General features: G+C 41.1%; 1 protein-coding gene across 3 annotated transcripts in view; it reads right to left on the reverse strand.

The window, feature by feature from the left end:
- Positions 1-329: 329 nt before the first annotated feature.
- relch (RAB11 binding and LisH domain, coiled-coil and HEAT repeat containing) overlaps positions 330-22,201 on the reverse strand; it is a 40,910-nt gene continuing 19,038 nt past the window's right edge. For 2 of the 3 annotated variants that reach the window (XM_061804873.1, XM_061804871.1), the window contains exons 12-30: positions 13,391-13,503; positions 13,221-13,311; positions 12,618-12,689; positions 12,383-12,523; positions 11,602-11,766; positions 11,343-11,490; positions 11,096-11,252; positions 10,883-11,006; positions 10,660-10,708; positions 10,459-10,538; positions 10,184-10,290; positions 9,996-10,095; positions 8,672-8,754; positions 6,592-6,655; positions 6,374-6,512; positions 6,164-6,280; positions 3,826-3,914; positions 3,478-3,548; positions 331-1,341 (exon numbers count right to left, since the gene is read on the reverse strand). In XM_061804873.1, coding sequence (XP_061660857.1) covers positions 1,221-1,341; positions 3,478-3,548; positions 3,826-3,914; positions 6,164-6,280; positions 6,374-6,512; positions 6,592-6,655; positions 8,672-8,754; positions 9,996-10,095; positions 10,184-10,290; positions 10,459-10,538; positions 10,660-10,708; positions 10,883-11,006; positions 11,096-11,252; positions 11,343-11,490; positions 11,602-11,766; positions 12,383-12,523; positions 12,618-12,689; positions 13,221-13,311; positions 13,391-13,503 — 2,031 coding nt within the window. In that variant the 3' untranslated portion in view covers positions 331-1,220. Of the gene's footprint in view, positions 1,342-3,477; positions 3,549-3,825; positions 3,915-6,163; positions 6,281-6,373; positions 6,513-6,591; positions 6,656-8,671; positions 8,755-9,995; positions 10,096-10,183; positions 10,291-10,458; positions 10,539-10,659; positions 10,709-10,882; positions 11,007-11,095; positions 11,253-11,342; positions 11,491-11,601; positions 11,767-12,382; positions 12,524-12,617; positions 12,690-13,220; positions 13,312-13,390; positions 13,504-22,201 lie in introns of all 3 variants that reach the window. The other variant, XM_061804872.1, reaches the window with a different exon arrangement.

Consider the following 22,201-nt stretch of genomic DNA (forward strand, 5'->3'; position numbering starts at 1 on the left):
TGGGTAATGCACCTACGATGAAATTTTCAGACCCCTCCATGATTTCTAAGTGGGAGAACTTGCAATATAGCAGCGTGTTCAAATACTTGTTTAGAGACCCAAGGGGTTATAAGGTTTCAGGTTGGGAGTTAAAAGTTGGGTATTCCCCATTTGCTGGACTTTGGTTTGCTGCAAATAAACATTACAACACATCAAAGTTTGGCTGTGAAGGGTCGGGCAACTGCAGTTGTGTTTTTGCCCAATAAATGACTTTTGCTTTATTGCCTTCAGCACCTGTTGACACTTTCAGCCATAAAGTATTTTTTCTTCCCACTTAAATTCATAACTGACAATTGCACATGTAAATACACAAATGATCTTTATTACACCATAACACAGATTCCAAATATATACGAGTACCAACCACTCAGTTCAATATAGTTATTTACCTTTTTTCTCTGAGCAGACCTCTCCCAAAAACTCAACGAAATATCCACTATCCAATCAGAAAGACGAGATGTAACGACACAAATTATGGTAAACACAAGAAAGCACAAAACATAACAGTAGTGATCATTTTCAGTGTGCATAAGAACATAAACATTGTTAAGAACAAAAAAAAAAGAAGTGCAAATGTCTTTGGAAGTTCGAAATAAAGTGTGTTCTTCGATAAGATAAAAATAAGTTATAAAATAGAAGCTATCAAAACGGAGAGCAGACAGACCTTTGAGGAAACAAAGGCAAGACGTATTTAGAACTTCAAGTAGGCGATGTTTCAGAACCACATTCACACGGATGCACACACACGTAGTCATTTTTAGGATCGAACCCTTTAGTGCCAGTTTTGCTTGGACATGCTGAATATCATCAGCCATCCATGAATTGTTTGCTCAAAAATGACACCCGTTAAAAATCAGAGGCGACTTCCTGCAGATAGTTCAATTTTTTCCCCCCTCCATGGATGAAAAAAAAAAAAAAATCATGGCGGTGCAGCAATGCCTTCAGTCCTGAAATGTCCAGGAAAGATGTCCCACTTACCATGGAATACTGGACTTTCATCCTTTGAGGGACTTCTTTTCATGAATTAAGATGTCAAACACCGAGTGGGAAAAAAAAAAAAGCCAAGGCTATCCTTTCATCTGTTTAAAATGCACGTCACATTTGCTTGGTCATCTACTTGGAGCACAGCAGACAGGTACGGTCCTCAGATGCTGTGATTGCAGCGTGTCACCCAACTCCGTTCACTTCTTCCTCTGGAAAACGTTGGCCAGCATGGCGCCTGACGTGGTCAGCTGACCCATCTTGCTCAGAAACTTGGTCTTAGCATCTTCACCAACCAAACTGGATGCGATAGACATGGAGCTACGGACAAAAACAAACAAAAAAACATTGCAAAGGTTCTTTGTCACATTTATTTTGACCTACAATGGTGTGACTTTTGGGGCTGACTGTGAAAAAGACAATACGTCAATCTACTTGTGTTTGCTTGGGTTGCTACTAGCTGAGTACACTCTTTTCTCGTACAACCCTTACCAGATGTTTTACAGTCCAATGGCGTCTTTACATACCCTTTGGAGTGAGCAGTCACAAGCTTCTGCTATTGCTTAACTAATTAATGAAAACTGCATATGCCTAAAAGCACAATAACCCACACAGAATGGTCACAATGTTGTTTTTTTGCTTAAATTATATTAACTTGCATGACTGAAAGTGTTTTCCTGCCAAAACAAAGTAAGACTAAAATAAAGTAAAACCCCTGCTTGCTTTGATGACAGGTGAGAGATATATAATGTAGTGTAACAATGAGGCGCTATGTGTCGCTCCGTGGTGTTTAATATAGAGGGTGCTCCACAAAAATTCTACATATTTTTTTAGTCAAGCTACATATGTAAACATAGCTCATTCACACGCAAATGTTTGAACACCGTGCAGTAAGTGCATTTTCAAGGAAAATAAATAAACTGGAAAACAGATTTGGACTTGCTACATAAATTCAAAGAGAAAGACAAAAGGAAAATGTCTTTGATGTGCTATCTCATCGACAGTGAACATTTGTAAAGATTTGTTAAATGGATTATAAAATCTATGCTACTTTGAATATGTTGTTAATATTTTTATGAGTACATTTTGTATTCAATTGTAATAAATAAATCTTTATTCTTCAAAATTAAGAGTGTCCTACAAGGGGTCCTCAGTTTATGAAGAAGTACTGTTTCTGCAATGGAGACGTAACCTTAATTTGTACAAAAGTCTAAAGGGGCACTAAGATACCCTAATAAAGTAGTAAAGTCAGAATTATAATGACTGTTTGTATGAAAACCTCTTGTAGACCAGATATGAAAAACAAATGAAATAGTGAGTCCGGTGGTAACCGAACCATATGACAACGTAATCTTACACCGCTGAGCAAAGTAGGTCATTGAGGATTGTTGGTTGGAATTGTCATAAAACAAATATTCACTATAGGTGGGTCTCAATCAACGTTCCCTCTAATTTTTTTACGTGTCTGAGCAAACAAACTAACCCTGTGAGTGCCCCCTTTGACCACTGTGAGCAACATCAGACGTATGAACGGTGGTCAGTGTCATCCATTGAAGATACATGGCTCATTCAATTTCAAGAATATTTTCAAGAACAATTTTGTGATTTTGCAAACTTACAAAGAATATGTGAACAAACAAAAAAATATATTGCTAACTAAACCAAAACAACTATGAACTATAAATTTGAAAGGTTGTTTGCAACTTTCATTTTTTTTTAACCCACAATGATATCCCTGTCTGTTTTTCTTGGTGTAAAACTGAATTATTGCTTGCAGAAATATCTTTAGCAATGCATGTTGTAAGCTGAATGATGCTCCCAAACAGTTTTAAGGTTAATGTTATGTTGCCTCCTATATTTAAAATACAGAATTAGCTATTTATGCACTGTATTGTCTGTGCTTTCATTTTCGATCAGGGTGTGCCAAGGTGGAATTTTAACATTACACACCATCTCATCCTGTACTTTCTACTTTGGCTTCAGACCAGACTTCTTTTACTCAAAAAAGAGAAAAGCTCATCCAGTTTCACCACTTTTTCTTCTATTATTCACATACCTACCCCGACATTCATTAAACCAACAGCACTCATTTTTTTTTTTTAACATTATTATCGGGTAAACACATGCAGCATGTCTAACTCTCTTTGCTCTATGTTTCCCAGAATGTGTTGCTAAGTGAAGCACTGGTGGTGTAATTATGAGTGTATGCCTTTAAGAGCAAGAGGGGGGCGGAGTCAGGTAAACTAGCAGGAGGTGTGGTGGATCAGTTTTAGTGTGCACTGAGAATGTGTGACAAGTGTGCAATTGCGCAGTGGTGCATCTTCGAGGGAACATTGGTCTCAATGAACTCATCCTGAGCTTTGTGGTTGTTTCAGCTCTATACTACGTACATGAACATGTAACATGGCATTTTCTTAGAAAAAAATAAAAATCACACAAGCCGGTCATTTTTCTCACCCTTGGGCATCTCCCATTCCTCGGTTTTCCACCTTGATCTCACACTCTTTGACCATCGAGCTCAGAATCACCTATGGGGGGGAAATATGACATAATAAACACGATGATGACTTTAACACGGTACAGGATTTGTATGTTCGCAGGTTCCTTAATAGGGCATACAGTCTGGAAAGAAATTATAAAGAGTCAAGCGTCGGCTGATTATTAGTCACCTTAGGAAAAATACTCATTTGAAAAGGGCTCGCGTGAGTTTTGGGAACAAAAATAAAACCAGATGGAGTTTTTAAGCACTTTGGGTGGAGTGTCACACGGTCACGACTGTACTGTGTGGGAAGTCGGTCTGCTGACCTCGTGCTCTGGGGAGAGCTGCTCCATGTCTGTCCGGAGACACCTGAGGCCCGGCAGGAAGTGGTTGATCAGCACCTCTTCAGAAATGACTGTGCATGCAAGATTAAGGATTGCATCATAGACATCAAGACTTGGATTACACGAAGCACCTTCCTTGTAGTTCTGCTTAGATCCAGCTGTAATTCTTGAACTGGACTACAAAGTGAGAGGTTTCGAATCTCAGAGAACCTTGCAAGGGGTCCAAAGTTCTGGCTACTGCTCTAAAAGTTCTACCAGAGCTATAAACGTCTAATCCTGGATTTTCCACCTGATAACAGTCATCTGCAAGGTTTTGTTCCACAATCTATTTTTTTGTTGTTTCATCTCAGTAAAAAATAAATCGTAAATATATACCAATTTATTGAAATGTACCTGTATATAATTAAACTCTGTACTTCAAAGACTGTCTAAGGCAATGCATGAATCAGTGAATCAATTCTCAATTGACTCTCCTGAATAAGTAAAGGGTTTGGTTTTAAAGATAACAATATTTGAAACTTAGATAAAAATTGGAATAAGACATTAACTTGAAAGCTTGAAATACCAAAATTTTTCCAAGCATGTGTCAGTACTTATCAACATGTCTAATTGACGCTGAACGAATCATCACAGAAACACAAACCCCATGAGCCACAGGAACCTACAAGGAACTCAAGGTTCCTGGGCTGGTTGGTGGAAAAGCCCCCACGTTTCTTTACATTTCACCATTTGTAGTTGTCGTAGTTCTGTGAAGATTGACTACAAACTTTTAAAGTCATATCTTTACATGATCCTGTCATTTTTAATGCTCGGAAATTACATAAACTGCTGGAAACTTTATTGAAAAGAAATCTTGTCCAAGCGAGAACCCGACTGGTGTCAAATGTCGCCCACAATATGAGTGAAGTAGAAATAGTTGTAGAATAAGAAGCCAGAAGTTAAATATTCTTGTTCCTTTAATCTCTGCTGCTCCCAATACCCAAAGCAGTTTTCTACTAGTCAAAGAAATAACCCTATTCATGAGGAACACCTCAGACCAAATGCTTGAGGTGGAGGTAAAATCCATTCCAATCTTATATCTAGAGATGATCTCCTATGTTAAAAAAAGAACCCTACTGATTGTGAATATCTGATCTTCAATAGATCACAATATCAAGTAAGAGGTGTGGATTAACTTTAGTCAACAGTGCAATATAAATACAAGATGTCAATTGATATTTTTCACTAACTTTTATCACAGGAAATAGCAGAAGTGGCAGAAGCATTAATCACTTGTTCACTGTGCTGCCCCAAGGACAACTCCTGATTTTCAATATGCACCAGTCGGAACAATGATTCTTTTTTTTTTTTCTTTTTAAACCAAGATGTCAAAAGATTAATGCTTATGTATTATTTCTCAAGTGCAACAAGGTATTCATTCTCATTCTTATGCAAGAAAACTGGGGTTATCAACTCAATATCATTTATTTTCTATACCCGTTATCCTGTTCAATATTGTAGGGAGATATACGATCTAACTTGAGGCAAAAGGTGGACTACACCCTGCAGTGGTCGTCAGCCAATCACAGGTTAACACCTCATCAAAATGTCAAGTTATTTCCAAAAAACGTGGTTTTGCTATATTTGGCTGATTCCAACTGTAGCACCAAACATTCCAAGGCCATGACCACCTGTCTGAGCCAGCGACACCCTGCAGACAGAGGTCATCTACAATGTGAATCTTCAATTTCAGAAGCTGTGGTGCTGAGGAAAAGGGAAAGCAGTGCCGTGGGAGGTCAAGCCTCTGAGGTTAGCACCAAACTTTTCAACTAGGCCTGCACTGTGAAATGACAGCCTGACGATGACCCACAGGAATGAACCTCCGGCCGGTGGCGCTGCTGCCGATGTGCATGCTGGAAGGGGGTGGGGCTCCCAGGGGAGACACAGCAGACAGATGAGCGTGTGAAGCGAGGAGACGTAGCACAAGAAGAGAAGGGAAGAGAGGGAGCGGGGGAATGGCAGCACTATTTTGGGTGAATGGAACCAAGCTGATGTTCACTTGCTTTTTCTCTCACGCTCTTTCTCTTGCAGCCTCTCTCATCCTCTCCTTTGCTTAACCAACCTTGTAATTATGCCCTGCCTCAAAATGGGGAGTGTGTGGGGGTGCGTGTGCAAACTTATTTTCTCTTTCTTTCCCTTCCTGCCAAATGACAGAAGAACTCTGCCAAAACACACATAAGCGGACAACAAGCCTGGGGCGATTCTTAATCCATACCATGAGGATCAAGGGCACTATCAGAACAGCTCAGCGACCCCGAACATGCTACTTGAAAAAGGATACAGCAGCAGGAGAGGGCGCTGTAGGCCTCGAACAGCTGCATGGCGATGTCGATCCGCTTGTTCTCTACTGCTTGGCTGTTGTTTGCCTGCGCCAACTTGTGCAGGTGTGGAAGTACAACTAGACCAAAGACCACAAAAGGCAAGTAAATAAATATCTACCTGTACAAATGGGATTTTCTTTCATCATCATCATCATCATCATTTCATATACACTCGTCTCTGAAGCGAGGCTCAGCATTGGGGCCAACGCGTCCAAACGTCCTGATAATCTCCATGTGCAATGAGTGCTGATCTTGGTACTGAGGGTCCTCAAGGAAGGATGCCAGCTGCATTTTCACACGCTCAAGCAGCTAAAACAACACAAAGTTTTCACTTGTTACAGTACATTGCACGTTTTGCATAATTCTGCAGATATTTTGGAATCTTTACCTCTTTCTGTGTGACAGTTTCCATGATAGTGCCAAAGGCAGGAATTGTGGATATCCTCACAGAGCTAAACACAGGAGGAGAGCAACATAAAAAGGTATGGTGAGTATTCAGAACCACTGTGTCATGTACTCTAGGTCTTGCTGTTAGAATAGCAATCAAGTCTACACAAGTTGTCCTTAAAACAGCAAAGGCTTGAAAATTATAACAGTACTGTGATAATGTAAGCAGGCCAGCAAGAAACTGCTGATGCCAGCTCAGCTGCATGAACTCAACATTTAGACAAGTTCTGCTGATGTCTGGATGTTAAATTTTACAGGTTTTTATCATTTTGCTGATCTGGCTGAGAAATTGTATCAGTGTGATTCTTCAGAAAATGAAAAAAACTGTAGGATGGTAAAGAAACTTTTTAACAGGCAGATATAGGACCATCAGACTTAAAAAAGCAAATATGTAACTGGATTAAGAGATGTCTACTATTCTCTGCTTACTTTGGAACCCAACAAAAATGATAATGAAAAGGACCACACAAAAAAAGAGAAGAAAAAAAGTGATGAAGATGTGTGTATTTTTAAGTCACTAATTTGCTCAAGGTAAATCATGACAAAAAAAAAGAAAAAAATCACAGCATGACCCTATACTGTATGTATACATGCGCGATCTTGTCATATAATGTTTTATTATATGTTTCACAAATGACAAAGCTCAATAATCTAACCATATTATTTGATAATGTTTTCAGAACTTTTTAATAGATACACCGATTAATCCAGCAAGAGTCAGAAACACGGCGCAGACTGTTGCATTTACATTTATATTTAACATTTCACTTAATTACGATGCCCTCCCACCGACAAGAAATATTTTTTTCTCTATGAAATGTAACTATTTTCTATTCATTTGTCTCTGAGGTAACAACTAATTTAAAGACTAAACACAAACATTTAGGCATTTCATTCCCAAATTTACTTTTAAGGTATAACTAATGACTTATAGAGTTATTAAAGTAGCTGATCAATATTGATATGTGTAATACAAGATATGATTTAAATAGTTGATGATAAATTTACAATGACCTCCCTTCTAGGTGACATCTCTGATTATGTTGAATGGCTGATCTATTAGAAAGAAACAAAGAGATTTTGCTGTGATGAAACAGGTTGCATTTCAAGATTCTTCCTCATCTTATTCATTAAAAAATGTGGATGTGGGAAGGATGATAAATTTATGAACTCATCCATTGACCAATTAGTATTTCAGTCTAGCCAAACTCAGTATTGAAGGCAGGACACTGCCAAAGTCTTCCACTTAATTATTGTAGTTGGAGAGGAAGATGACATTAGCTTAACATTCGCAGCTGGTCTGTATTTTTTTTTTTTGTGGACACCATTTGAAATGCATCCTGCTAGATGACAGTGTTGAAAGGGAGGTAGGTGTTCCGTCGTCGATTGACTCACAATTCTGGCCCATTGCATAGAGCTATAAGGGCCGGGGCCGCCCGGCGATCTACTAATGGTTCACTCATGCCTCGGAGAATCAACTGTAAACCCACCACAGAGTGGGAGAAGAGAAGAGAGAAGGGGAAGAGAGAAAAAGAGACAGTAGGGGAGGTGATAACAGAAGGTAGCAGGGATAATATAGAGGACAGAGGAAAAAAAGAAAGGGAGGATAAAAAATATGGAGAAAATCAGGGGTGAAAACCAGCCACTAGCTGAGGGTTTGGCAAGGAGGAGGGTCTCAGCTTCAATGGATTGTGCTAAGAAGAGGGGGTGAGGAGGGTGCATGCTGGGGAGTAGCAATTTAGGCAATGTGCAAACATACAAACGAGTCACGTAAACTGACATGACGATGAAAAACTTATATGATGCTCAGCCTGATCCTATACAGGTGCAACTCCATTCAAACGCTACAAATTCATCCAAGTTAGGAAATCCAACAGAATCTTTATCAAATATTAATGATTGATATGGTTGCTCCAGATAGGCTGACTGCTACACTGGGATGACTGTCAGGCGGCAAAGAGAAGGGGGGGGGGAGACGCTGCGCAGTTGACTGTTACTGTTGTCAATGTTGATCCACTTACATTTCAGGGTCGGAGGACAGTGTGATGAGAGCCGGGACCACTCTCTGAGCGACCAGCGTCTCATTCACCCCCTTCACCAGCAGCTGATCGGGTTGACCAGAGCCAGACGTGATGTCACAGAGGAGGACGGTGCATTGGACAAGAGTGAGCGACATCGCCGATAGAGAGAAATAAATAAAAAGATTGAAATAATCGAAAGAAAGAAGGGAGGGGAAAAATAAAAATAAGGAGCAACAAATAGAAAGCAAGCAACGCTTTTTTTCAAATGTACAATTAACACCTAACAGATATTATGGCACATCACAGGACAAACTGTTAACCTAAATGTTAATCTGTGGGCTATAAGCACAGACTCCAGATCAGACTGAATCAACTTTCCGTTCAAAAATAGTGAACAATAAGATCATCTGATCCAGGATCTGTGGTCAACCACCACATTTCAACGTGTAGTTATGTGGACAATGGTGGACAGCTACACATTATGGGATGGTGACAGTGAGGCGTGTGCGTGGAAAATGGGAACGAATTTCACAATAAAAAAAAAAAAAAGACAAAAAAAAGAGGGAAACATGGATTCAGCTGAGCACTCCTCCTTCCACAAGTTTACATCAAGTGATGCCTGGTTCCGCTGTTAGGACTAAAGTAGATCCTCACCCAAACACACCATATGGATGTCTGCACAGTTCTTAATGGACAGGTAGATGTGATTTGTTAGTTTAGTTACATTGCTTGGGTCAGCACTATGATGCCTGGAGCCTGGCAAAAGTACAACTCAGCTACACTGAAGGGGAAAAAACGGGTAACAGGCATTTACTTTTAAAAACAACATTGGGATTAGATTTCCTGAATGACCTGAAGTCCTGAAAATGGAAAAAAATGCGTCCAATTCAATTATACTTTCCAAAATATTTTTGCTGACTTTTGCATTTTAGTGACACATCCACAGATATTTATGTGGTGAGGTTGGAGACCAGTAAAATGCCTGATCAGAACTTGGAGGTGCTATATACAGCGAGATCCAGGCACTCAATACTGGCTATCAGAGCAACATTTACAGGTTTTAGGTTGTACCAGAACATGAAATGCAGGTTAAACAGCAGCAAATAGCAAGCAAATCTAGCACATATGGAGCAAAATCCAAATGTAGCATTTCAATTAAAATTAAGAAACAGCACTGTTTGTCATATACACAAACTAAAAAAAATCATGTACTGTTGCTTAAGTGTCAGCAAAACAACCAAAAGGTAAATGTTGTCCATTGCTAATTAAAAATGTTTAACTGATGCATTTTTATTTTAAACTTAAGTTTAGTTGTTTTCTTTACCTCAAACATCCTTGCTGAGGTACATCGGACCAATGCGGATGTGTGTACTACTCCATACCACAGGACCGTGAGCAGTAACTCATGGTAGACTGGATTGGCACTGAAACAAACAAATGAAAGACACTAATTAATGTGCAAACTGTGTGTGTGCGTGTGTGTGTGTGCATGTGCGTGCGTGTGCGTCTCACCCCAGCTCTACAAAAGAAGCTTTCAGGCTATCGAGAGGTGCATGGGACAAAGAGAGGGTTGTCATAACATCCTCTAAGAAACCCACTAACAACTTGCGATCCTCCTCCTTTAGAAACAGGACAAAAAAAAGTCGCTAATTTATATCTGATATAAAGAGAAAAAAATACAGAGGGGAAAAATAGACAAAGATGCTTCAATGACTCACTCGACTTTACTCTTCCAGACATCTTAAATTTAGTTTCCCCATATAGCATCTTGAAAAATACTCTGTTACCTGGTTATAACATGTCAGTACTCCTGTGGCATAGATGGGGACAGTGGCTTTGGTGAGAATACCATTCCCTGATGAAGCATCTATTGAGAACAAAGCCACAATTTCTGTCAAAGGTTGTCGTGCACATCACTCTCAGAACAGAAGAAAGGTAAAGACAGTTATCTTTTAATGACGCTGCAAATGCATTGTTTCAAAACTCACCAACATTCTCTTCAGACAGACGAAGTATTTCTTGAAACTGAGGTTTAACCTGTAAAATGTCATTGGGATAAAAAACAAAACAAAACAAAGCCATTTTATTCACAAACTGATGAGCTACATTAACATCACCAAGGGGACGGATGGAAAAGCTTTTAAAAATGTTACACTGAAATGAAAAGGTTTGAACATGCAGCCAGAAAGTTTGGATGAAGAATGAATTCACCTTAGTGTTGGTGAAAATTTTGCCAAAGGTTCGACAGAACCTCCAAAAGAAGCGAGAGAACTCGTGGACGCAGGTGGAAGAGGTCACGTTGATGCGACCCACAATCTCTATGAGTTGAGGAAGTCTTCAGCGATTGCAGAAAAATGGAATAGGTCAGGTTTGTTTTCTTTAGTACACATTTACAGTATCGTTGTGTGTGTGTGTAGGTCTCACAGTTGGTTGACCACCCAAAGCAGGCTTTCCCATCCAGTGGTCCCTTCATGCTCTAGTTGGTGGTCATAGAGAAGCAGCAGAGCACTCAGCATCTCCCTGCTGCCAATGATGGTGGCCACATCCTGGAGGGGAGAAGCTGGCCTGGGAAAGCGGGTCACTGGAAGGACAAAAACATGGTAAGAGCAATACAGAGCTGAAACAAAACACAGACATACACTTGGGTTTCTTTCGGCCCTTATCCCAGTACCCTGTATTGCAGGTATGTCTCCATGGAGTTTGGCTCGTTTGGTGAAGGGTGCATTCTGCAGCACTACAGCAAACAGGGGAGGGATCAGACTCTGCAGTGCTGACAGGAACATGTGCAGCTTGTGCTCATCCAAGCCCTGTTCCCCCTGCTACAGAAATAGGTCTAATGAGATAACTATGAGCCCAGGAATTATGGAGTACACTCTATTAGACACGAGAACAAAAAAAAAAAAAAAAAACGTCAGCATGTTAACACACACCATGAGGAGTTTCTCTATACGTGCCACGAGAGAAGGAATGAGTGAAGTGTAAAGATTTCCCAATTCTGTTGTCCAGGCTGCGAATGCAGGAATAAAGACTTGGTGGACGGCACTGACTACCCTCTCTGAAGGGTCACCAAGTGACAGTAGCATCAGCTCAAAACCCTGAAGAAAAATAACAAAACGACAATAAAAAAGCAATGGTGGATGAATCAAGAACACTACTGGACAAAATGTCTTCAGAAACCTCTCAATCAACTGATCAGACAACTGTGGTGCAAGACTCTTTCGTTCTAACTTAATTTTCTTTCTTACTGAGAGAGTTGGGAGAATTCTATGCTTCCAACTTTGTGAAAACAATTCTGGGAAGACCCTTTACCGTGCAAGCAGAACTGTGGCCGACGCCACAAAGGCTTTGTGTGGTAATTTTGGTGTGGAAGAATGCGACTGGCTTAAAGTGAGGCACTTTAAAATGGAGAAGGCCACTGGTTCAGCATTAGTGACCTCTGACTTGACAAATGCCATTTTGGACAAACTGACAAAAGTGACCACAAACGCACACCAAAATGTTGGACAAACTTTTCCAAATCTTCCATTAGCAGTAATTGGTGGGTGTATAGGCCATGTGTCCCAACACTTTTGCCCGTATTGAATAAAGTTAAAAGTGCAGTCATATTAGCAGGTAGAGTTAGATGTATATTGATGTGTATTCAACATATGCATAGAGAGAACATAGAAGGGTGAAAATGAAGCTCTTGACTGTTCCCCTGAAAATAAATACCTGTGAGTATTTGTCAGCATCATCTATGTAAACCATGATAATCCCAAGACTCTTGACCACAGCCTCTCGGACCATGTCTGCCTTGTCCTCGGCGAGCATCTGCTGCAACATGGACAACACTAGGGAACTTCGAATTTCCTTCTATTAAAACAGAATAAAAAAACAGATTACATTTGATTCTTTGTTTTCTAACAGTCAATCATCTGTTTTTAAATGGATACAAATGACAACTTACTGGAAAGTATGGTGCTAAGGCTCCACAAGACTCTGCCACAAGGAGTCTCCTCTCTGGATATTTGTGGTTAATCTGAAAAAAGGAGGGTATAAGAGGATAAAACTGTGACAGAGTGGAAGAGAATGTGAACATAGCGAGGAAGGTGGAAGGGCAGCTGCCCCAGAATAGAAAGAAGGCAACTATCATCAACATGCTGACCCTGTGGAAACCAATGGTTGTCTTTCTGGGGGGATTCTGGGTTGCTAAAACAGAAGTTGTTGTTCCCATGGAATCGGAATTTATTGATATGTGTTGGTAGTGCAAAAAAAAAAAACCCACGTGTGAAAATGTTACCAATACATTTATTCCCCAGATCAAATGTCAATTTATTGTCCTCTATAATAATACATTGACTGCTTATCAGTAGTTTCCAGAAAGGTAAACTTCATACACTGGTTGGAAGGGATGGGGGGCATTTAATCTCCGTCATGCTTCTGACACCATGGCAGACACTGGCATTAGTGTGGGTTGACCTCAACACCCCATTCCGCATCAGTACCTTACCAGGACAGCAAGATGGGAAAATCTGGGAAAAGCTGTCTGAGATGACCTTGTGTAGTGTACCTGTTCCCAGCACTGAGGAAGAAGCTCTGCCTCAACACGTGTGGGACCCACATGCCTTGCAAACGCAACACATCCCGTCAAGATCATTTGTCTGGAAGAAAAAAAATGAAGAAAATTCACTACTTCATACACATTTTTGAAATTATCTACATATGCAGCAGTGTGCACACCTCTGTTCATCATCTGGTCTCTTGATTAAGTTAAAGAGGATGTGGAGAAGCTGGTCTCTCTCTTTGGACTCTGGGTGAAGGCAGGCAGTACACAGGATGAGAGGGATCAGTTCCTGAAGCATAAAATGGAGAAGGAAAGGAAGCTTGTCAATTATTTTGTGGAAGAACTACACAACATACAGGGGTATGGTAGTCAAGAAGAAATAACTACAAGAGAGGAAATGGGCATTTAGGGAAAAAGAAAGCAATTTGATGACACTGTGAAAACGTGTACTACTACTTTAAATTCCTTACTGGCATAAGGCTTACTCATTTCTTTTGGTAGTGACACTCATATTCCAGAACTCAGCAGTGCAAAGGAAGACACCCAACAAACGAGTTCAACTCAGCAGTCTAAGGGAAGAAACCTAACACACTAGTTACCTTGCTTTAAAATTCTCCCCTTTTTAAGAGTTCAGACAGAGTTCATAAACCTTCCTGGCAGAGGAAATCTTTGTCTTTGATGCAAGGCTTCCATGGCCAAACTGTGGTCAACCCAACATTCCCGCCACACACACACACTCAAATTAGAGAGTGCGTACTGAGTTATAAATGTGTTTTTTTCCCCCAAGGAACATATGATATTTTTCCTGCCCCAGTGCTGCAACAGCGTATGAAAACCCAACACACTTCTGGATTAATGGAGAAACTTTGGCTAAAGATAGGCTGTGATGAGTCACACTTATAAAAAGCACAAGCGTTCATTTTATTTCAAGTGTCTAGTTGACGTGATGGACACACTTATAAAACCAAATCAACAACAAAATGCAAATGAGAGTAAGATTTAATGATTTGAAGGCCCTGGCCTTTAGATGTTCTGCTGCTAATTTACTGAAGCCTTTTATGGAGCACAGGGAAAGTCCAAATGTATCTGGTATGAAAACTACTTTTGGAGGCTAACCCAAAGTAGAGTAAACATAACAGTATATAGTAGACTGTATGATGCCAGAAACTAGAACCGGAACAACATAAGGCCCCTGCGTGTATTTTAACTGCTTCCAAATGTGGTGCCACATGCTCCATTTACTTCACCTTGAGTTATATAATCAAGATGGTGCTCTCAACCACAACGTTATCTATTTTGCTATGGTTAGAAAACAGAGTACCTGCATATAATCACTACTTATGATTCAAAGAGTGACAGCTATGCAGACATGTTTTATCATTCACTTGTTTTCTTTTGTTTTTGAGTTATTCTTAGTTTTTAAAAAGCAAATTATACAGGCAAGAATTTTATTGGATTGTTAGTGGCATGTCAAAAAACACTGAAATAGGGAAAACACATTTTGTTTAATAATTTACCATGACTGATAGTGTAGCCAGGTGGCAGACAGTGTTTCAAAACATCATTCCGCCGTTTGAAACACCTTTTGTTCTTAAGTGTCACAATCTAACAAATGAAGGTGTGGCTCCTTGCTTGTAGAGGAAGGAGATTCAAGTTGCAACCGGCTAAACATGGTTATGTTTGTGTGTGTTATGGCTAATGGCTCTAACGGACTAGGGACAAAGTCCACGTCTCAAACCAGAACCTTCACGGTTCTGATGCGTGCGTTTTCACCATTCTTCCACTTCCGTTTGTTTTTCTTGATTTCACAAGGAGATTAAATTCTCTATAACTGTTGGTGGTTGACTAAAACAACATCACCATGGCAATATATGCAAAGCAGGCCGAGTGTGAACACCTTGAACTAGACTTACCTTCTATCAGGTTTCAACAATGGATATGTATTTAATGTTGACAGTAACTTTGTGAAAACAATCTGCCCAGATGCACTTTTATAACATATTGCAAAACATTATAAAGCAAACATTCAATTGCACGTTTGATTTACTCCGCAGAAGGCACAAAAATAAAATACTAATGTTTTTCTGGTACACATTCTAATATATACAGATGCAATTTCAACATTTTTTTTTTTTTTACTATTTATGTTAATGTTCGGTTGGACACTGGTGAGTTGTCAAAAAAAAATACAAAATTGTCGCTATTTTGGAACAGAGGCAAACAGTATAATTGAGGTTTACATTATGTTTAGAATTGATGAAGAAAGGCAAAAACTGCATCTAGACCTTTGAGGTAATTCTATCCATTAATTTCCAACAATGTAAAACAGTAAAAACATGACAGAGCTCTGACAATGAATATTGCTGGCAAGTAGAGGTGAGCAATGGTTTACAGTGAAGAAAATAAGTATTTGAACACCCTGCTATATTCCAAGTTCTCCCACTTAGAAATCATGGAGGGGTCTGAAATGTTCATCGTATGTGCATGTCCACTGTGAAAGAGAATGAAATCAAATGAAAAATCCAGAAATCACAATGTATGATGTTTTCACAATTTATTCGTGCGATACAGCTATAAATAGGTATTTGAACATCTAGAATTTTGACCCTCAAAAACCTGTTAGTCCACCTTTAAAAGTCCACCTCCACTCCATGTATTATCCTGAAATCAGATGCACCTGTGTGAGGTCGTTAGCTGCATAAAGACCCATGTCAACCCCATACAATCATTAAGACTTAAACTTGTAACATGGCCAAGACCAAAGGGCTGTCCAAAGACACCAGAGACAAAATTGTACAACTCCACACGGCTGGAAAGGGCTACGGAGAAATTGGCAAGCAACTTGGTGAAAAAAGGTCCAATGTTGTAGCAATCATTAAAAATGGAAGAAGCTAAACATAATGGTCAATCTCAACTGGAGTGGAGCCCCATGCAAGATATCACCTCATGGGGTCTAAATGATCCTTAGAAAGGTAAGGAATCAGCCCAGGACTGCATGACAGGACTTGGTCAATGATGTTAAAAGAGCTGGAACCACCATTTCCAAGGTGACTGTTGGTAATACACTAAGACGTCATGGTTTGAAATCATGCATGGCACGGAAGGTTCCTCTGCTTAAACCAGCACATGTCAAGGCCCGTCTTAAGTTTGCCAATGACCATTTGGATAATACAGAGGAGTCATAGGAGGTTTTGTAGTCAGATGAGACTAAAATTGAACTTTTTGGTCATAATTCCACGAACCGTGTTTGGAGGAATACGAATGATGAGTTCCATCCCAAGTACACCATCCCTACTGTGAAGCATAGGGGTGGTAGCGTCATGCTTTGGGGAAGTTTTTCTGAAGATGGGACAGGACGACTGGACTGTATTACGGAGAGAATGACCGCGCCCATGTATTGTGAGATTTTGGCGAACAACCTCTTGCGCTCAGTCAGAGCATTGAAGATGGGTCGTGGGTGGGTCTTTCAACATGAGAATGACCCGAAACACACAGCCAGGAAAACCAAGGACTGACTTCGTAAGAAGCATATCAAGGTTCTGGCGTGGCCTAGCCAGTCTCCAGGCGTAAACCAAAAAAAAAATCTTTGCAGGGAGCAGAAACTTTGTTTCTCAGCGATAGCCCAGAAACCCGTCTGATCTAGAGAAGATCTGTGTGGAGGAGTGGGCCAAAATCCCTCCTGCAGTGTGTGCAAACCTGGTGAACAACTACTGGAAACATTTGACCTCTGTAATCGTCTAGTCTACTGTATCAAATATTAACATTGGTTTTCTCAGGTGTTCATATACTTAGTTTTAGCTGTATCGCACAAATAAATCGTTAAAAAATTGTGATTTTGTGATTTTTCATTTTTGATTAGCTCTCTCACAGTGGACATGCACCTACGATGAAAATTTCAGATCCCTCCATGCTTTCTAACTTAATACTTATTTTCTTCACTGTTGCACAACCAAAACCAATGATGAATTCCCCCAATTTTTTTAATGAATTCATCAAGTTCCTGTTGCAGTTAGTCATAGTGAAATATTATCACCCAAGAAAGGAACATATATTTCATGCCAGGTTGTGTGGGTGTTATTTTCTCCAAACGATGACAACGCTACCTTGACATGCGAGTGCCCCAAATGGGTCAATTTCTTGTGATGTGGTTCAATCAAAATTTTACTTAAGGGTGGAACTCGAGTGAAGGGGTAAAAGAAAATGGACAAGTTAAGTCACCATTGCAGTAGTATACCCTGAACGCTTGCAGGTGGGGCCAGGTGTGTGTTGCCTGGTCTTGTATTTGTTCAATTGCTTCTTCTGGAGAGCTGCAAACACACCGCTTTGCAGGATCGGAGGAGTATTGTTCGTGATGGCAGTCGGTTTTTGGTAGTATATGCCCCAGCATGTCAAAGTAAGTGCCTGCCAGCCTGCCTGCCCAACCGACCGCCCATCCATCCATCCATCCATTTTCTACCACTTTTCCAGGTCAGCTCGCGGGGGCAGTACCAATAGAAGGGATACTCAGACCTCCTTTTCCCCAGTCACTTCATTCAACTCTTCCAGAGAGATCGCGAGACAGTCTCTCGAGCGTGTCCTGGTGCATCCCCAGGGTCTTTTTCCGGTGGGATGTGTCTGGAACACCACACTAGCGAGGCGTCCGGTAGAAATCCGGATCAGATGCCCCAGCTGCCTCATCTGGATCCTTTCAATATGGAGGAGCAGCGGCTCGACATTGAGCCCCTCCCGGATAACTGAGCTTCTCACCCTACATCTAAGGGAACACCCTACGGAGCAAACTCTTTTCGTCCACTTGTATTCGGGATCTTGTTCTTTTGGTCACGAGCCACAGCTTTTGATCACCCGCTCCATTCTTCCCTCACTTGTGAAAAAAAGACCCTGAGATACTTGAACTCCTCCACTTGGGGCAGTATCTCATCCCTGACCGGAGAGGGCACGCCACTCTATTCCGACTGAGGATCATGATCTCAGATTTGGAGGTGCTTATTCTCATCCCAGCCGCTTAACACTCAGCTGCGAACCACTCCAGTGAGCGTTGGAGATCACCGCTTGATGAAGCCAACAGAACCGCATCATCTGCGAAGAGCCGAGATGCGATGCGGAGGCCACCTAACCAGACACCCTTTCTGCCTTGGATGTGCCTAGAAATTCTGTTAAAAATAGTTAAGAACAAAATCGGTGACAAATGGCAACCTTAGCGGAGTCTCACTCACACCAAAAACGAGTCCGACTTACTACTGGGAATGCGGACCAAACTCTGACACCAGTTGTACGGGGACTAAACTGCTCATATCAGGGGCGACGTTACCTCATACTCCCAAAAAGGAGCCCCGAGAGGAGTTCCTGAGGGACAGGGTCGAACGCCTTCTCCAAGTTCAAAAAACACATGCAGACTGGGTGGGCAAACTCCCATGCACCCTTGAGGATCCTGCCGAGGGTGTTGAGCTGGTCCACTGCTCCACAGCCCGGAAGAAAACCACATTGCTCCTCCTCCTCTCCAGCACCCCTGAATAGACCTTACCAAGGAGGCTAAGGAGTGTGATCCCCTGTAGTTGGAATACACCCTGCGATCCCCCTTCTGAAAAAGAGGGACTGTCCTCGATGTCCATATGATGTTGCAGCGGTGTGTCAATCAGGACAGCCCCACAACATTTAGAGACTTTAGGAAGTCCGAATCTCATCCACCTGTGAGCCCTTGCCACCAAGGAGCTTTTTTGAGGAGGTCTTCAAAGTATTCTCCACACCGACTCAAAACGTCCCGAGTTTAGGTTAGCAGTGCCCCATCCTCACTATACACAATGTTTACGGTGCAATGCTTCCCCCTCCTGAGACGCCTGACGTGGACCAGAATTTCCTCGAAGCCGTCTTGAAGTTCTTCTCCCTGGCCTCACCGACCTCCTCCCAGAGCAACCACCAAAGCTCCATTGCCCTTGACCAGCCGATACCCATCAACTGCCATGGGAGACCCACAGGCCAGAAATGCCTGTTAGGACTCCTTCTTCAGCTTGACGGCATCCCTTACTGTTGGTGTCCACCAATGTGCTCGTGGAACGTTCGATCCACCTTATCGCCACAGCTCCAGATAGGCCACCTCAGCAAACGACGTGAGGAATATCGTCCACTAGGACTTAATATCCCCTGGCTCCTTCGGAACATGAGCAAAGTTCGTTTGGAGGTTGGACTTGAAATTCCTGCTGACAGGGGAATCTGCCAGCTGTTCCCAGCAGACCTTCACAATATGCTTGGGCCTGCCACGTCGGACCAGCATCTTCCTCCACCATGACAGCACTGGACTCACTTCACCAGAGTGTCCAAGACATGCGGCCACAAGTCCAATGACACGACCACAAAGTCGATCATCGAACTGTGACCTTGGGTGTCCTGGTGCCAAGTTAAGAAAGCGAGTGCATTTTTGGAATATTACCCCCTATCGACACTAGTAGCGGTGTGGGTGGCACACATGAATGTACAACAGTGTGGATGTGTCCATAAAACTTATTTAGGTTGCAAATAACAACTATTTTATTGATACAGTGGTACCTCTACTTACGAACATCTCTAGTAATGACAAAAATCAGGTAACGAAACGCCTCCTTGGAAAAATATAGTCTCTAATTATGAAGAAAATTCAGGATACGAAAGGACAAAATAGGCACTGGATTCTCAGACCCTAAATTCCACTGAATGTAAACGTACTGTATCCTGCTGGTGTAGCGCGATGTAGCTGCTCCCGACTAGTTATTGCCGTAGCATCTTCCTGGCATCCCAATAGGTAGGAGGGCCGTCAATCTTCACCAATGATGCACATACTGCATCTTGGATTGTGTGGTGCAATAGAGTTGCTCTACAATTGGATATCGCCGTATAACGTTGTGGCATCCCATTGGCTAGGAGGGACATCAATCTTTATTCATGATGCACATCCTGTAACGTGATTTGTGTGGCATGCTAGAGCTGCTCTCCCATTGGCTACTGTCGTAGTACCTTCCTGGCATCCCATTGGCTATGAGGGACCTTGAATATTTACCCCTGATGCCTTGGACACTCGACTGCCACTGAAGCATGGTTGCACACATTGGAAAAGTACAAATTTTCTGTGAGTTTCTTTGTTTGTTTTTGCAAGTCTTATCATTATTATTATTATTAACCGTTGTTATTTTAGCATGATTAACCATGGGCCCTAAGAAACTTAAGTGGAATTAAGTGGTGTGTGTGCATACAGTCATATGTATGTTTTCTCTAAGTTGTCAAATGTTTATCTATATACAGTATTATATATATATATATATATATATATATATATATATATACACACACACACACACACACACACACACACACATACCTACAAACACATATATTATACAGTACTATTTTTCTTCATAATTATATTCAGCAGAAAAATGTGTAGACATCTTTTGCAATAGGGCAAAGTTGATTTTAGACTGGAGTGATTTGAGTTAAGCACATGATCACGGGACAGATACACTTGTAAATCAAGGTTCCGCTGTTAGTTCAGATTTTGACCGAACACAATTTTATGTCCTTTCTGGCAAGGCTGCTATTGTAGTCAACAGCCACGGGTTCCAGCTCATTTGGGGTCACGTGAGGAATCATGCAGATGAGCGTGTGAAGGACTCACCTGGCAAAGATGTGCAACCATTCTCTAGAGGAGAGGCATGCATGAGAGTGAAAGAATGCGTGAGACGAAAAGAGAAGAAGAAAAATAAAGCCAGTGAAGGCAAACAGAGCCCAAACATGAGTGGCAGACACAGTTGAGGCGGAATGATCGCCGGTGAATAAGGATATTTGCATGATAAACAATCAATAGATGGACACACGTTAGCATGGGTATTTGCACGTTTTGCATCGGTCAATAAGCGCAACATAGTAATGACAGCATTATGATTGAGGCACATGTTTGAGGCATGTGATTGTAATTAAGTAATTCAAAACTGGGTTAAAGCTATGATGTGTGTGTCACTGCACTATTTTACTCAGAATTTGGATTGCTTTGTAACAACTTACAAAAAGAAGAAAAATATATTTTTTTCAATAGCTCAATTCCAATTTACCATAATTTCTCGAGTATAATGCGTCCTGAAGTATAATGGGCACGCCCAAAGTTGACCTAAAAAAAATCTGGAAAAACCTACAAATGTACAATGCATACCACCAATTTGCTTGTCCTGGTCCCTGTAATTGTCAGAATAGAATCCCTCAACCAACTAAAATAATTGCTCATTGATGGCACAACATTTTAATACTGTTGATAACACATATTACAGACTTAAAAATATAAATTATTTAAAACTATTTATTCAACACTGCATTAATTATTTGTGCATAAAACGTTGGTGCACAGAGTAGTTTACCCACTACATTACACATCCGTGGCCAAGCCTTCAAAAGAAGCATCTGACTCATCTCCAATTTAAAAAAGATCCATAGCAGATACCTTTGGTGCATCACTGTGGAAATCATCACTGATGACTTGAAACATTTTTTTAATCCAAGAGTTTGGGTTGCGCAGCGCAACCTCTCCCCTTCTGCTCGGCTACAATCTGTAGCATCTTTCAACTATGGCGTCAGGTGGGTATGAAAATATCGTGAGTTCAAACTATGCAGAAACGAGCGTGATGGGCACATTTTTAAAAAAGCGAGCATTTCAATTGTGTGCGCGCTCCCGTTTTTTTTTTTTATGTTCCCATGACGTTCGTATTATGTAGTTAGAGCTCACGTTGTTTTGATACCCACCTGAAGCCATTGAAGTGAGCTGTCGTTGTTTCGGTCTGCGGCGCAATTTCCAGGTTGGCGGCATCATCGGCATGAGTGAAGACATTTCTTTTAAAAGCAACTGCACAACTTGCTGTTGTAGTCGACACTTTTGGTCTTAGTTTAAGTGAAAACAAACTCATGGGCAGTCGTTTCTGATCTTTGGTGCAGTAGCAACAAGCATAATCGTTAAAATGCAAGGTCCCTGAGGA

The sequence above is a fragment of the Syngnathoides biaculeatus genome, chromosome 19 (genome assembly GCF_019802595.1).
Source record: "Syngnathoides biaculeatus isolate LvHL_M chromosome 19, ASM1980259v1, whole genome shotgun sequence".
In the NCBI taxonomy this organism is placed as follows: Eukaryota; Metazoa; Chordata; class Actinopteri; order Syngnathiformes; family Syngnathidae; genus Syngnathoides; species Syngnathoides biaculeatus.